This window comes from Thunnus albacares, chromosome 19 (genome assembly GCF_914725855.1).
Source record: "Thunnus albacares chromosome 19, fThuAlb1.1, whole genome shotgun sequence".
Lineage (NCBI taxonomy): Eukaryota > Metazoa > Chordata > Actinopteri > Scombriformes > Scombridae > Thunnus > Thunnus albacares.
In genome coordinates, this window is record NC_058124.1 from 27,298,434 (window position 1) to 27,313,192 (window position 14,759).

Consider the following 14,759-nt stretch of genomic DNA (forward strand, 5'->3'; position numbering starts at 1 on the left):
TGTTCGCAGCTCAAATTTTAACTGTTGCTACTTTAAGTCTTGATACATAACTGGGAAGTTACTATATTAACATCATCACACATGTTAATATAGAAACAATGAGGGAAAAAAAAGAAGGAGGCAAAAATAGTACTGTTGTGTTGTTTTTTTTCAATTCACAGCTTTGATAACTGACATTTAAAAGATACTTTTTATTTCTCGGACCGACTGCCGACATCTCAACTTTAATTTTGGCATTTATATCAACATCTATTTAGCATTTTAATGTTTACTTGTCAAGCACGTCCACACACGAGTACAGCAAGCAGTCACACTGACACAAACACAGCACGTTTCCACCAAACAGAAGCCGCATGACATCACTGTTTGTTTCTGTTTCCTGTCTCTTTACCTCTCTCTCTCTCTCTCTCTCTCTCTCTCTCTCTCTGTTGTGGCTCATTAGTGTGAAGACTTGCCAGTCTCTCTCTCTCTCTCTCTCTCTCTGTCTCTCTCTCTCTCTTTGAAGACCTGCCACTGTTTTCATCATCATAATCTTCCTCCCTCTCTCTCTCCTCTTCCTCTCAACTCGACTCTGAACACCAGCGATCGACTTCAACGCCGCCATCTTTTGTCTCCCCTCCCTCTGTAGATGATTGACACTTTATTTAAATCAACATCTATCTGTTTCTGTTCCTCCCATTCACTCTCTTTTAGCTCTGTTTTTGTTCTCCACCAACTCCTGAGGGATAATATCTGTCTCTTTAGCTGCTAAACGCTCCACTATGTTCACCAGCTGTGTCTGTTTGGTGCTGAACAGGTAGTGTACAGTGGCTTTTTACAGCTTTTTCTCTGAAAACGACGCTATGAGACGCTGAGAGTGAAGCAGAACAGTAAAGTTGCAGCCGGACAGATAAACAATGAGCTGAAACTCACTATAAAGCTCCGTAAAGCCGAGATGATGATTCCCTGTATGTTCATCACTACGAGCCACGACCAACACATCTCACACCGTCGGCTCAGACACTGTTATTATTATAAAAATATCTCTTATAGCTGCTTTAAGGTGTCAAGTCTCCACTGTTAAACATACTGTATGTTCAGAACTGTCACCAATAAATAACTAAACACACTGAAGCTTCTTCTGGTGGAGCTTCGATGCTATAAAGAGGCACAACGCAGAAGTGGAGAGAAAGTAAACACATATAAACCAGCAGCAGAGAAGTGGATTATGCTGCAGAAGTGGTTTAAAGAGTCTCTATCGGTGTTTTGATTCTTTTTGACACATTTTGTTTCTGCCTGGACTCTGAGTCACCAGTCAAAGACATTTTATATCGTTTTGAATCCAGCAGCTGCAATCATCCATGAAGGAGCAAGTTACAAACCTCTCCAGACTTCAGATAGACTTTAAAAAACATTAAAATAGAAGTAACAACCAGAACTAATGTAGTAAACACAGTTAAAATCTCAGCGATGCAAATATTTAAATGTTTATCTGACTTGAAACCATCTACTTGCACCTGTAAATGACGAATTAAATGACAAACATCGATTTAATTCATCAAAAGCAGACGAATAAACCGCAACTTCCTGGTTCAGATCCAGCTGGAGACCTTCATTGTATCTTTGTCACCTTCATTTCCTGTCATCTCTCTGCTATCGCTATGTAGTGAAGACATTAAATCAAATTAAAAAAACTCACCACCTACACTGTTGACATCTGATTTCTTGAGGGAGAAGATCAGAAACACCAAAGCAAAACACATCAGGAAGAAATACGAAATTAAAAAATGTCACTAATCGCCACCTAAATGTTCAGCCGGCTCGCTGATCATGTGACGACGGTCCAAACGTCCCTCAGTCGTCTGTTATTAAACTGATTCTACATGAAAACAGTCAAAGTCTCACCGTCTCCTCCGCTCGGTCTCCTCTGGCGCTGATGTAGCTCAGCCGATAATGTCGGACGTTCCAGGAGTCGAGCTGCTGCCACGACACCCGCATGCTGAAGGTGGTTTCATCGTCGATCCTCATGTTCCTCACTCCGTAACGAGGAGCTGGAGGATCAGAGAGAGTTAATATCAACTCGCTGAAGCACAAAACTGTCACAGAATGAAGAGACTGATCGTATGCAGATGTCATTCATTCATTTATTGATCTGTCATCAGTTAAACTTGTAATCAGATATTTGCTTTCTGGTATTTTCCTAAACTTGATCCCTGATGTTTCTGAAGCTGTATTTTCAAAGTCATAAAACTATTTTTATTTACTGGTTTTTATCGCCGGCGTCACATATATGATCTTTATCTACTTGTACCAGATGTTCACTGAATTAGTTTCATGTTTATACAGTTTATACATTTAAATATAAGACATCATTTCTACTGTTCTGTTAAACAGAATAAAACTAGAAATATTGTCTCCGCCAACCAGTCAGCTTTCAGTTTACATCCATGTCAATTTAATAAAAGGTATTAAATGTATTTTCCTTCTATGTGTTCACATGTTTGGCCAGTAAAGGTCATTCTACATACATACTGTAGCTTTGCTTTCTTCTATAGAAACAAACCCATTTATGTCATTGTCACGTATCAGCGCCCATGTTCATCAGATTAAAAAACTCCAATTTGTAAAGTATCAAGTCGGATGACGGACGCTACAATTATAAACTGACAGTATCAGTAGCAGAGTGAGACGTCAGCAGCTCTCCTGATGGCAGGCGAGTTGCTCTGGTTCTGGTTCTAAGCGGCGGTCGTCGTACACGGAGGACAACCCGCTGGCAGCAGCCTGAAACCCGCCGTCACTAACTGTTAAATAAGGGGAAGATTTAAACTACAAATCTAACGTTAAAGATCAAAGTAAGCGCTCTACAGATGAGCGTTATTGATGAATATCACCACAAGTTTTTTAGTTGGTGGGAAAATTTCCTCAGCATGGCGTCCCTATCTGATAGAACACACAGTCGTAGCCATGATAGGAGATGATGATTGGCCTTTGACCTTTAACCACCAAAATCTAATCAGTTCATTCTTGAGTCCAAGTGCACGTTTGTGCCAAATATGAAAAACTTCCCTCCAGGTGCTCCTGAGATTTCACCAGAATGAGACGGACGGTCAAATGATGCAGATTACTGCTGACTCAGGAGTGCACCTGGTCAAACGTCGTATTCGCTGGTTTAATTTGGAGGATTGTTGCAGCGCTGAGTCACATTATTCTGCTGATTGACAACGTGCCGACAAAAGCAATAAAAAAAAAGAAGATTGTTAACTGGAAAACATGTTTTTTATAAGGAAGGAAATGAATCAAACCTTTTGTTTGTTTACAAGAAAAGGCGACAGGAAGTCATTCATTTCCTGATGCAGAAATGTCATGTTGTCAAATGTGTTTAATGAAGGTTCACAATTATGTAAAGTGGCTGCGATGACGTCTGACAGTCAGTGTTCATAAAGACCGGAATAGATTTTCACTGCTCTAAATTCACACACACAAATTACAATTTTTTTGTTCAATCTGAATCTGGACGGATTTAATCAGCGACAAATTATTTTCCACTCAGGTTATAAATGAAAGGAGGAGGAGGAGGAGGAGGAGGAGGAGGAGGAGGAGGAGGGGGGGGATATTAGGATGAAATAATGGATGAAGGATGATGGGCGAGTTGGAACACGAGAGGTAGAGGAAGGTGGAGAGGAAACGACCGGAGACAAATATTTACCTGCTGTGGTGGTGGTTGTCGTAGCGACGGTGGTTGCTCTATCAACTGAAAATGAAACAAAATGTAATTTAATTAATCTGCTTGATAAAAAAAAAAAAACATTCACAGAAGCTTCATAAAGAACTTAAAGGATCCTTTGATGTTGTTGTTGTGAAAGTTTCATCGACGTTTCATCTCTTAATCTTCAGAAACGATGTAAAGACGATTGATGTGATTTACCGGTGGTCTCCACCAGGATGACCTCGTCACTCTCCACCTCGTTCTTGTAGATGGCGGCCAGGACGACTTCGTACTCGCTGGCGGGGCTGAGTCCTTTTAACAAGTAGGTGTTTATGTTTCCGTTCACCAGAGCCTGAAACAGCAGGAGAATAAAGACATGAATCATTCTTATTTTAGTTAAAAAAAACTTTATCAGCTTGAGTTTAATCTTCTACATCAAAGAAAAAAAACATCTGATTTTAGATTTATTGTAATTTATTTGCAGTTAAACAAGCCTACAGTGTGTTTTTAATGTTACAACACAGCAGGAGACAGAAAGATCAAAATAAAGAGAGAAAAAGAACCAGCAGATAAACCATCAGCCAATGGCTGAAGAGACTGATAACACGTCTTGTTTTTTTTGGGGGGATTATCATCATCTCTGAGATGATCTCTGAGCTGACGGGATAACGAGAAGATACAGAAACGACTTTCATCTTTCTTTTCTTTTTTTTAAGTTCACCTCTGCTTCTTCGTTCTGTATCTTAATTGAATCATCTGATGCAAGTTTATCAGATTTGAGATAAAAAACGCGGCTGAGTTTTAATCAACAATCTATAAAAGAGACAAAAAGACGACGTATGATGTGACTGTTAGTTTAGTATAAAGTCAGAATAATAAATAATGTTGCAGCAGCTTTTATTCCCTTCAGGTTTGTTCAGTAGTTTAATGTTGTACTATTTATTCTACTACATCAGAGGTACGTCAGTTCACCTCCTCTCTGTCTACTCCGTCGACTGGCATCCAGGTGAGTCGGTACAGCAACACGTCAGAGGCCGGGTGTTGCCATGACACCCGGAAGCTGTCTGTGGTGATGTCACTGCTCCTCAGATCCAACGGGTCTGGGACGGTCTCTACACACACACACACACACACACACACACACAGACAGTTGTAGTTATGGTAACGACAGCCGTTCATGTTTTGTTCTGCATGTTATTAGAATGAATGCAGACTAATAATACTGATGTTAGTTCCTACTTGTGGTGAAGCTTTTAGTCACAGGCTCCGCTTGTCCCTCGTTGTAAACAGCAAACACACCGACTGTGTACTCCGTTAACGACGTCAGGTTTTTTAGCATCCAGGTCGTCACGCTGCCGACGTCCACCTGTAAACATGAAACTAAACAACTTAGACAGTTTGTCCTGATGATGACGTTCGGTTGAACGGTGAATGAATGAAAACACACATCACTGGGAAAGTGTGCGGTGCCAGTGTGTGTGTTGTGTTGTGTGTGTTGTGGTGTAAAAAATGTTGACAAATCTAGACGTTCAAGGTGTTTTCAAGCCTGAATTGTTTCTGAACTCAGATGTACAGAGATCCTTCAGAGGAAGTGGTCTCGGTGCGATTCATTAGCGGGAACGTGATCCGACCTTCATCTGACTTCAAGGTGAACTTTGTAAGTTTGAGTTAAACTGTTCCTGTAGCCGAGTCTGCTTTCATCAACAGTTTCTGGCAGTTAGCTGCGATCATATAAACATTACGTCGCCTTCTTGAATTCTTTTCTGTGAGAAAAGAAACAGAACCGAGTAGAAAAAAACACAACAAGTTTACCAGTTCATCCACTGGTCTGATTCAGACCAGAGTGAACAGAACGGTTTGTCACTGAGTAAATGTCAGCTGTAGACAGACAGATCTGTTAGTGAGACCGAGGTTCACTACGGGTTCATGACCACCGCTGGTGACACCACGTCATCGCTGCTGTGTGTACAGACATCAGCTGACAGCTGGGAAAATAAACACTGTCTGCTTTTTAAAGAGTGCAGCCTTCTCTCTCTATACCAAAACAGAACATGTCAAAAAGGTAAATAATGTACATAATATATAAAAGTTTAGTGTCCCTTCATCACAGCTTATCACTCCACAGTGAGTTGTGTTATTTAGGGATTTTTTTATGTCTGAAGATGTGATATTATCTAATATTTCACAAGGAAAAAAGTTAGACAAACTGAACAAATATAATTATTACAGAAATAATAATCTCTAAACTTTATTCCTCTGGTGACCCTTCAGATTTATCTTGAAACAGAAATAAAATAAAAAAATATTAAATCAAACTTTGTGTCTGAACTTAATCAACACTGATAGAAGTAACGACGACGAATCTCCATGTTCACGTCCTTCAGACGCGTCCTCTCACCTCGTTGGTCTGGACTCCGTTGGTCTTGACGTACATCACGCGGTAGCCGATGACCTTCCTGGAGGGGGAGTCCCAGGTGAGTCGGGCGGAGCTGTGGTCCACATCCGAGAAACGCAGGTTCCTCGCCGGGGTCAGCGGTACTGAGATGGAGAGATGAGGCAGGAAGTAAACGTCAGCACACAGAGAACAACTGTATTTATATCAGTCTACCTGGAAATCCCTTCACCAGCTGCTCTGTGTTCGGTTCGTACCACAGAGAAACAGAGACAAAGCTTCTGCACCAATTTTCATCCATTAATTAATTAATTAATTAGTTATCCTCTCCTCGTTTAGACTATTTCTTAACGATTATGCAAATCCCTTCAACTTCAGCTAAGTTACACTTCTGTTATATTCTACTGTATGTTTCATATCGTTGGATGTCTGTTGACCTGCTGTTCTGTCATTTCACACTAATAGAATAATAATAATAATAATAAAAGGAAAATAAAAAGATGTTCCTTCACTGCTTGCAGAGGTTTGCAGGCTAATAAAAAGAGAAAAGCTGATAATAATAAAACCTAAACAGTGTGTTCAGCCTCAGCGATGATCATTTAGCTTCATTAGCGTCTCGCTCTCTAATGAACTTAATTAAATTACACACTATAACCTTTGTCCGTTTGACGATATGAGCAGCAGAAACAATAACGTCACCACAGTCGAGCCTCGATAAGATCAGAAACACCGGCTGCAACAGAGCTGCGCTTATCAGGGGTCAAAGGTCAGCAGGCGTTTTGATTTCGCAAGTGATTTCACAAACTCATGAAATAGACTCCACTGTTTTAATTATAAAGTGGACAAAACCTTATTACATCACACACCCTCGCCTCGCGCCGGCTCTCTCTCTCTCTCTCATTCTTCCTCTATGTCTCTCGCCCCCCAGAGGTGCCGCGGAGTTCTTCACCTTCGTTCTGGTTTTAATTCAAACAGAGAATCTGATTCGCTCCCAGTGGCTCTGAGACTATTCTGCTTTGAATCGCTGATATGTTTTCTTTTTTTTTTAACAAAAAAAAAAAATCCCGCCATCGCTTCACCTCAATTATACGGAGGGTCAGAATAAAGACAGAGAGAGAGAGAGATGAAGGGAAGCAGAGTCTGCCTTCGACTACTTTAGGGGTCATGGAAAGGTCGGCGCAGGAACGAGCAGGATGGGGAAATTAAAAAGTTTAGAGAGATAGGTAAGTCTCTAAAGTTTCCACATTTATGAATCCGTATAAAAAAAAATATCACATTCACACAGATGTCAGATAAATGTAAAAAAAGCTTCTTTTAATGGTCAATCACAAGATTTTTAGAAGTTTTACTCGGAGAAAGCTTCTATTTCTCCAACATTTAAATACTTCAATAAAAGTTTGAATCGATGCAGTGAAAGCTCTTCATGCATCTCATGGTGATATTTATCTCGTCTTCTCTGACAGACGTTTCCACCGTTAATAAAACAATCGACCCACTAAAAGCTTCATATCCTGTTTTTTAAGTGAGACGTCTTCTCAGATTATATATTTTTAATATCATGCACACACAAGATTAAAAAAAACATGATCTTTCCAGACTCTGTACTGGTGAATATTTAACTGATTCATTCTGAAATTCAATAAAGAAATAATTGCAAAAAAAAAATCTCCCTTTGACTGACTCAGCAAACTGCAACATAACAACAACTCCTAAACAAAAACAGCTCACATGAAACAATCTAAGTTTCTGCTTTTGTTTAAAGTCTTCTCTTGTCTTCTGCTTTTATTCCACTGCGGCTGAATGTTTTGCTGTTTTCTCTCCGTCACATCCCTTCATTCACAATCATGACCTCACCTGAACGGCTTTATTGGCTTTATTGGCTTTATTGGCTTTATTGATAAGGCTGCATACGATACAACACTGCTAAAGCATATTTACACAAACTATACAATCATAGCAGACAAATTAAATGAATAAACTATATAAAAACAATACAAGAGAGGAGCATGGAGAAGAATAGGGGCTATGGAAGGCAGGTTTACAACAAATGAATTATTGATGATTAAACATTAATTATTAGCCGTGTGGGTCAGGGGGTCTTGCTGCCGGTCTACAGCAGTCCTCCCTCTCTCCCAGCAGGACCGGAAGTCTCTCCGAGTCACTTAGACAGAGGAATTCTGGGAATATTTTTATTATTTTTTTCAAAATATTGGTCTCTAATATTTTGGTATTGGTTGCAGTGAAGCCAATCAGTCTCTAGATGCCGTTCTGCACGACCCGCCTCCTCCCATCAACCACCATTACATCTCTGGTTCCCATCAACCACCTGCTGGCTCTGCTCCACCAGCATCCTGATATCTTCATACGAGCCTTTATGAAGATGCTTGTTACACACTTCAAACTCATCTCTCCTCATTGAGCTGTAATTTTTTAATCTTGTAAAACCGCTTGTAGTCATCAGAGCCGACATGATGCGGGAAGACGAGGCATTATCTTTGATGTCTTTTATTTCTGCGACGGCCTCTTTTTTTTTTACCGCAGAGATCATTAAAGCTTCTTTCTTTTTCTCAAACAACAGTTAAATAATCAGATGAAACGAGGGATGAGGGGGGAGAAAGAGAGAGAGAGAGAGAGAGACGGGGGTCTGAATGATTATGAAAAAAACATTAAAAACCACTTCCTGCATGTCCGGATTCCAAATAGGATGCGAAAAAACATCATCTTCACCGCAGGCAAAATGATCGCAACTAATCAGCAGAAACAAAAAAAACAGATTCATGTTTTCTCGCACTTAACAAACGAATGATTAACTTCACTCAGGCTGAACGTATGCACAAACCATGGAGGCATAAAGCTCTGCCTGCATGGATGAGTGAAAGTTATTTTAATTTGGAAAGTAATTTGAGAGAGACCTCAAACCCCCTTCCCCCCCCTCCTCATAAACAACCACCGTCTTCCTCTTAACAGCCACCGGCGTCCTTATCTGACCTGCATTCAAAGCCTTACACGCTTCATAAAGACATAAACATGCCCTGACTTAAAGCCGCACCCCACAGACCTTAAAGAAGACTTCATAAAATGTTAATTGGTGAGCGTGGTGGGGATTTAGGGGGGGGGGGGGGGGGGGAGGTGCTCTCGTCAAGTCTTCAGAACTCTTAAGAAGTAAAGCGAGGTACAAAAAATAGCTTTACAAGGGGAAGCTGGAGGCCTCCTGCATGTAGCGACTCTGGCATCGCCGGGTGCCAGTTTTTTGTCGAGGTGCAGAAAACATGCCGGGATGTGACTCGAACACGCTGCAGCTGTCCTGGAAGAGCCACAAAAACTGCGAGTAAACAAAACGGCAGCAGCTGATTTCACTGATTAGAAGAAACTTGGAGCGCAGAGTGAGAGCTAATCAGAGAAATCAGCTGCTGTAGTGTTTGGTTGGAACGAAAAGATGGTTCCCTCTTCATCAAAAACTGCCTAAACCTCACTGTAAGATTTTTTAAAAACAAGTGTTCTTCATTCATAAACATCTGCGCCGGGTTGCATCAGCTCATCATAAATCCATCACTGAGTTTGAGTGTAAAGTCTGAAGTGCTTAGTGACGGTTAACTAGTGTAAGCTGGTCGTTTATTAGATGAAGTTGCACCATTAAAGCTTTATACGTCTATCTAGTAAACACTTTTGTTAGTTGTAGCGTTGGCCAATAAGAAGCAACCAACCACGTAAACAGGAAGTCACTGTAGCATCACAAACTGTAATATAACATCCAAAAATATCAGCTTTAAGGGACAAAAGATAAAATAATAATGAATGTGAAAGTAGTTGTGACTTTGCTTTATTTTTGTCTGCATATCAGGTGAAACGTGTGTTTTAGAATTAGCAGTATTCATTTAGTTTACAGCTAGAGGGAAATATCCCGTTATGCTACGCTAACTGTTGTTATTTGGTCATTTATTGTAACACTTCTGTCATAATGTTTTATAATTTGAGATATTTTGTGTTTTTTTTCTGTGAAATGTAAAGTTTCTGGTCAAATAAGCTGACGATATAACATATTAGCTATTTTACTCTTTGCTCAGATACTAGCATGCTAACGTTAGCTTTGTCAGTTCCAGCTGCAGTTAGTAGCTGTAAGTATTTAGCAACAACTCCAACAACTCTATGTAAGAGCCAGTTTGTTTGGTGCAACTGGTTTTCATTTAGTGATACATGAATCTGTGCTTAGTGAACACTGAGAAAAGTGGTAAAAGTTTGAACTAGTTGCAGCTGCTGCAGCCGGCTTGTGTGTCTCTCGGTAGATGTGTGGTTTCCTTCTGACAGCGTCAGACAGCTGTGACTAAATCTAAACGTCTTGTGATAAATGAAATGTGTGCAGAGTGTTTTCACAGATGAGAGCGGCGGCGGCCGGAGTTCGGAGGGTCATAAAATCTGTCAGGAATTTAATGAAATTGAATTTCATCAACATTCAGTAAAGTTCATTGACGTTTTCACAGTGATATGCAGATTTACTGTGTGAGTCAGTCAGTCAGAGTGTTGTCGTACTTCTGTCTTTGTGAGGACAAATTTGAGTTTCAGACCTTGACAGTGAAGACATTTTTATGCAAATCAGGACATTTTGAAGTGAGAGAACATTTTGTCCAGTCTTCACTTCTTCAAAGGGGCTGTTTGAGGACTTGGTTTAAGATTGTACAATGGAGAAAAACTGAGTTCATGATGGTTTAACTCGCTGCTGCAACTCGACATGTGACCATGGCAACCACAGAAACCACTGAAACCACAGCGAGGGTACCGAACAGGAGCTGATTTTACTGGTTTCTGAAATTTCCTGAATTAAAAACCTCGATACCAGCAGAGAACTGACAGATAAATGAGAAATAGCATCGATCATCGTTCATGATAGAAGTTAGGAAAACATCCTACATGATCATTTCTTCTACAACCTGCTCTATTAATCTGCATTATGAGACATTCAGTATCTTTCCCACACACGTACCTGTCTATCAGTATTTGTCAAATGATCAACTTACACAGATGAATCAATATTTTGTGTAAAGTACAGATTCTTCTTTTGATAGAAAGAGATTTTACGCTATAAAACTTCTTCTCTCCAAGAAACTAAAGTGCAAAATTAAAGAAAACTTTTAAAGAAAAGACGTAATACCAGCAGACCTCAGGAAAATATCTGTGATAAATCTTTTCACCTTATAATTAAATTAACCGTCCTTTGCACTCGCTGTGCATCCATCTGAAGGAGCTCCTGAACCGTGAAGCTGAGTTATAACGAGCTGTACGACATCCACCAACCATTATCATCAGGTTTTTATTGTGATATGATCTTTATCTCCTATAATAAATTGAAGGGATGTTCAGATAACACAACAGCATGTCTCCGTCCAGAATCAACCCAGAACCTGCGTTAGATCTGAGGGTCTGTTTCTGACAGGACGGACTGACATGTGCGGTTGTGTGTAGATTGAAACTGTTTACCGCACTTTAACACAGCTGTCAGTCTGGCTGCTCCTCCCAGAACGGACCTGATTACCCGCAGCCATCTGTAACCTCGGCTCCTACCGCTCCAGTGTTAAATTGGGGGAATTAATTCAGCAGTTAGAGGGCTCAATTTAGTCATTTGAGGGTGGAATTATTCATTTTATGGAACATATTTTGTGTCGTTGGACCTATTATTAATTGTGTGTGTGTGTGTGAGACTTACATGTGGTCTGCTGGCTGGTCATGGGGTCACTGGCCTCCTCGCCGTACATGGCGTAGACGGTTACTGTGTATTCTGTAGCCGGCGTCAATCCCTCCAGCTCCACCTCGTTCACCGAGTCCGCTACTTTCACCTACACACACACACACACACACACACACACACACACACACACACACAGAGCATGAAATATGAAGCAGTGTTTATCTTATCTTGTCTCATGTCTCTCATCTCATCTGTACATTTATCTATCTATCATCTACCTTCTTCTAACATCCAACCATCCACATTCCTGTCCGGACAAGCAGCGATTACATAAGATGATTCCTCTGAATGAATGTTTCTACAGCAGCACCTACAGATCCGATCACAGTCTCACATTTTATGGAGGAAAAAAAGGCAGCAAACAAGACAGCAGGATGATAAACTCTGCCTAAACTTTACCATCTTTCACCTTCTGCCAAATACAAACCGGATGTAAATATATAAAGAAAGAAAGAAAACTTGGCAGACAGGTTAGCTCCGACAAATGTTTGTCCATCTGCTCTTCTTGTCTGCTCGTCCCATAAATAAATTGTTTTCATTTCGGAGCCCGAGAGAAGTGAGACGTTCTGCCAAAATTTTTAGGAGTCATACTTCGTACACATCTTTAGAGCAGAGAGATCAAGAGGATGGAGTCCAAACATGCTGCTGATTGAGCCCAAAACACATCAGCAACTTCCTCTTTTTAATTCATCCACAGCTATTTCTGGCCTTGTTTCACTTTTCTTGCACAATTAATGCTTTAAAAATTAAAAAAAAAAAAAAAAAAGCGTCCAACAGATGAGCTTATCTTGGATCATGGTGTGAATACAGCTCAACAGTGATCTTAATGATGTTTTCCAACTGCCCTCGAAACATCTGTGTTTAGATTTGTGTTCCAAATTTCTGAGTATAAATAAATCAGTTTTTTCATGGATGTCTGTTTGGCTGCGGAGCTAAAACACCCCTCTGACTTTTATTACGCTTGTGTTTGTATCTGTATGACAGACGGGATGTATCGGGCTGATATCGACTTCTCAGCCAAGCCTGTCAAATTCATCCTAAAAGGTTTTTTTTTTTCATTAGTTCTGGGTTTTCAGTTCGTCCCGCGATGCTCTGAATGTTAAAGTCAGACTGCAAAAAACATGACTGCGGCGTCACTGAAATCTTCCTTCATTTGAAACCAGATGTTTGGTTTTTACTGCTCGTCTTCGTCTTCATCGAGAGGCAGAAGCCCCCCCCCCCCAAAAAAAAAAAAATCTTAAAGGAGTAGTTTGATATTTTGGGGAAATGTGCTGATATCTGTTAGTTTAATATAAAGCTGGAGCCAGGAGCAGATTAGCTTAGCATAAACAAAGGTAACTTGTTGATTTTTGTCAGAGCTTTTCCCGCAAACGTTCATCCATCAGTGGAAAAGCTGCTGAGTGACGCAGGGCGACAGGCTGTAAACTTTTACAGATTCTTGTCTCTGAATGACCTAAATACATAACTGTGATGAAGACACACAGAGAGAGAGGCTGCAGCGTGAAGAAGAGCCCTGGTTTAATGTGCTACAGTGAGTGAACGAGATAAAAACGTGTTAATTAGTGAGATGTAGAGGTTCTGGTAGGAGCCTGTTTTCCTTTTATTTGGGAAGTTTAGTTGATTGGCTGAGAAACCTGTCAGTCAAGGAAATATCGATGGCAATTCAGGTGACGTCAGAGTTGTGAATGAAGGGATGTGACAGCGAGAAAATAGCAAAACACGAAGGAAGAGATGTTTCTTCTTCAGCTTGACCTTGAACTTGAACCGAAAGCAGAAACATCGATTGTTTCATGTGTTTTCATTTCATTATTCAGTCTGACATCATGTTCATGTGAGCTGTTTTTGTTTAGGAGTTGTTGTTATGTTGCAGTTTGCTGAGTCAGTTAAAAGGAAATTTTTTTGCAATTATTTCTTCATTGAGTTTGAGGATGAGTCAGTTAAATATTTACATATCGATGGCTGAAGAGCAAAACCTCCTGTCTGAAAAATGAAAACTAAAAACCATCAGGATCAGTTTCTGGTTCAGTATCTCGTCCTTCAACAAATACTTCAGCCATCAAATTGTCCTTGTTGTCCCTGATATGGGAGTTATTACTTTTTATTTAAATTATGATGTTATAGTTTTGGATTTCAGGCGTTTATTGTTAGTTTTATGCTAAATGTCTTACGCTTCTTTATGTTAATTTGTCTTTTAACATGTTGGAAAGTGTTTTCACTTGAACATTTTATCCCTTAGATTCTGTTTTTGTGTCTGTAATCCATAAATAAATCATTATGCTCCTTTAACCGCCAAACATTTGGTGTCAGTTTTGTGTTTACACCACAATCAGATACTTTTTTAGGTCTTTATCGTTATCTTTTAAATATCTCTTTAACCGAACTTTTACCAGCGTGTCTGTTTTATCCAGTTTTTTATTTTGTGGTTTAAAGTAGCTTTTATGGCTTTGTGCTTAGTTAAATTAGCTACTGAGATCTTCATTTCTGACTTGATGCTCTTGGAGAAAAGTTGGAAATGTTTCTGTTCTTCTCTCTGACCAGGAAAACATCACTTTTACAATTTGTCAGCATGAAAACAGTTTTTATGGAGATGAGTCTTTTCAGCTTGCTGATCATATCTGGCAGTGTGTTTGTTCTCTCTCTCTCTTGCCCACTGTCACTGTGTAAAGACTTTTTTTTTTTTTACTTTGAACCTGTGTGGATGAAAGCTCCTCTCTAAGTCAGACCGGACCGGGTTTGACTCTGGCTTCGGCCCAGACGAGTCCCCGCACGGCTCGGCAGCCAAGCCGCGGCTCTACAGTAGTGCCTCAGAGCCAGGCTTATCCTCGCCACTGGAAAGCATCCATCCTGATTCTGAATTCCTTCCTAAATTATTTTTATTGCTTTCTGCCTGGAGGGAAATGTGACAGCAGGCGTAATGAGGTCTAATGGGAAAGAGAGGGATA

General features: G+C 40.2%; 1 protein-coding gene across 9 annotated transcripts in view; it reads right to left on the reverse strand.

Moving 5' to 3' along the window:
• Positions 1-14,759, reverse strand: part of LOC122970550 (collagen alpha-1(XIV) chain) — a 220,665-nt gene that overhangs the window by 125,255 nt on the left and 80,651 nt on the right. For 8 of the 9 annotated variants that reach the window (XM_044336719.1, XM_044336726.1, XM_044336725.1 and 5 more), the window contains 7 exons: positions 11,776-11,905; positions 6,084-6,223; positions 4,925-5,051; positions 4,658-4,797; positions 3,905-4,037; positions 3,686-3,730; positions 1,885-2,039 (listed from right to left, as the gene is read on the reverse strand). In XM_044336719.1, the coding sequence (XP_044192654.1) occupies positions 1,885-2,039; positions 3,686-3,730; positions 3,905-4,037; positions 4,658-4,797; positions 4,925-5,051; positions 6,084-6,223; positions 11,776-11,905 (870 nt within the window). The remainder of the gene's footprint in view (positions 1-1,884; positions 2,040-3,685; positions 3,731-3,904; positions 4,038-4,657; positions 4,798-4,924; positions 5,052-6,083; positions 6,224-11,775; positions 11,906-14,759) is intronic. The other variant, XM_044336720.1, reaches the window with a different exon arrangement.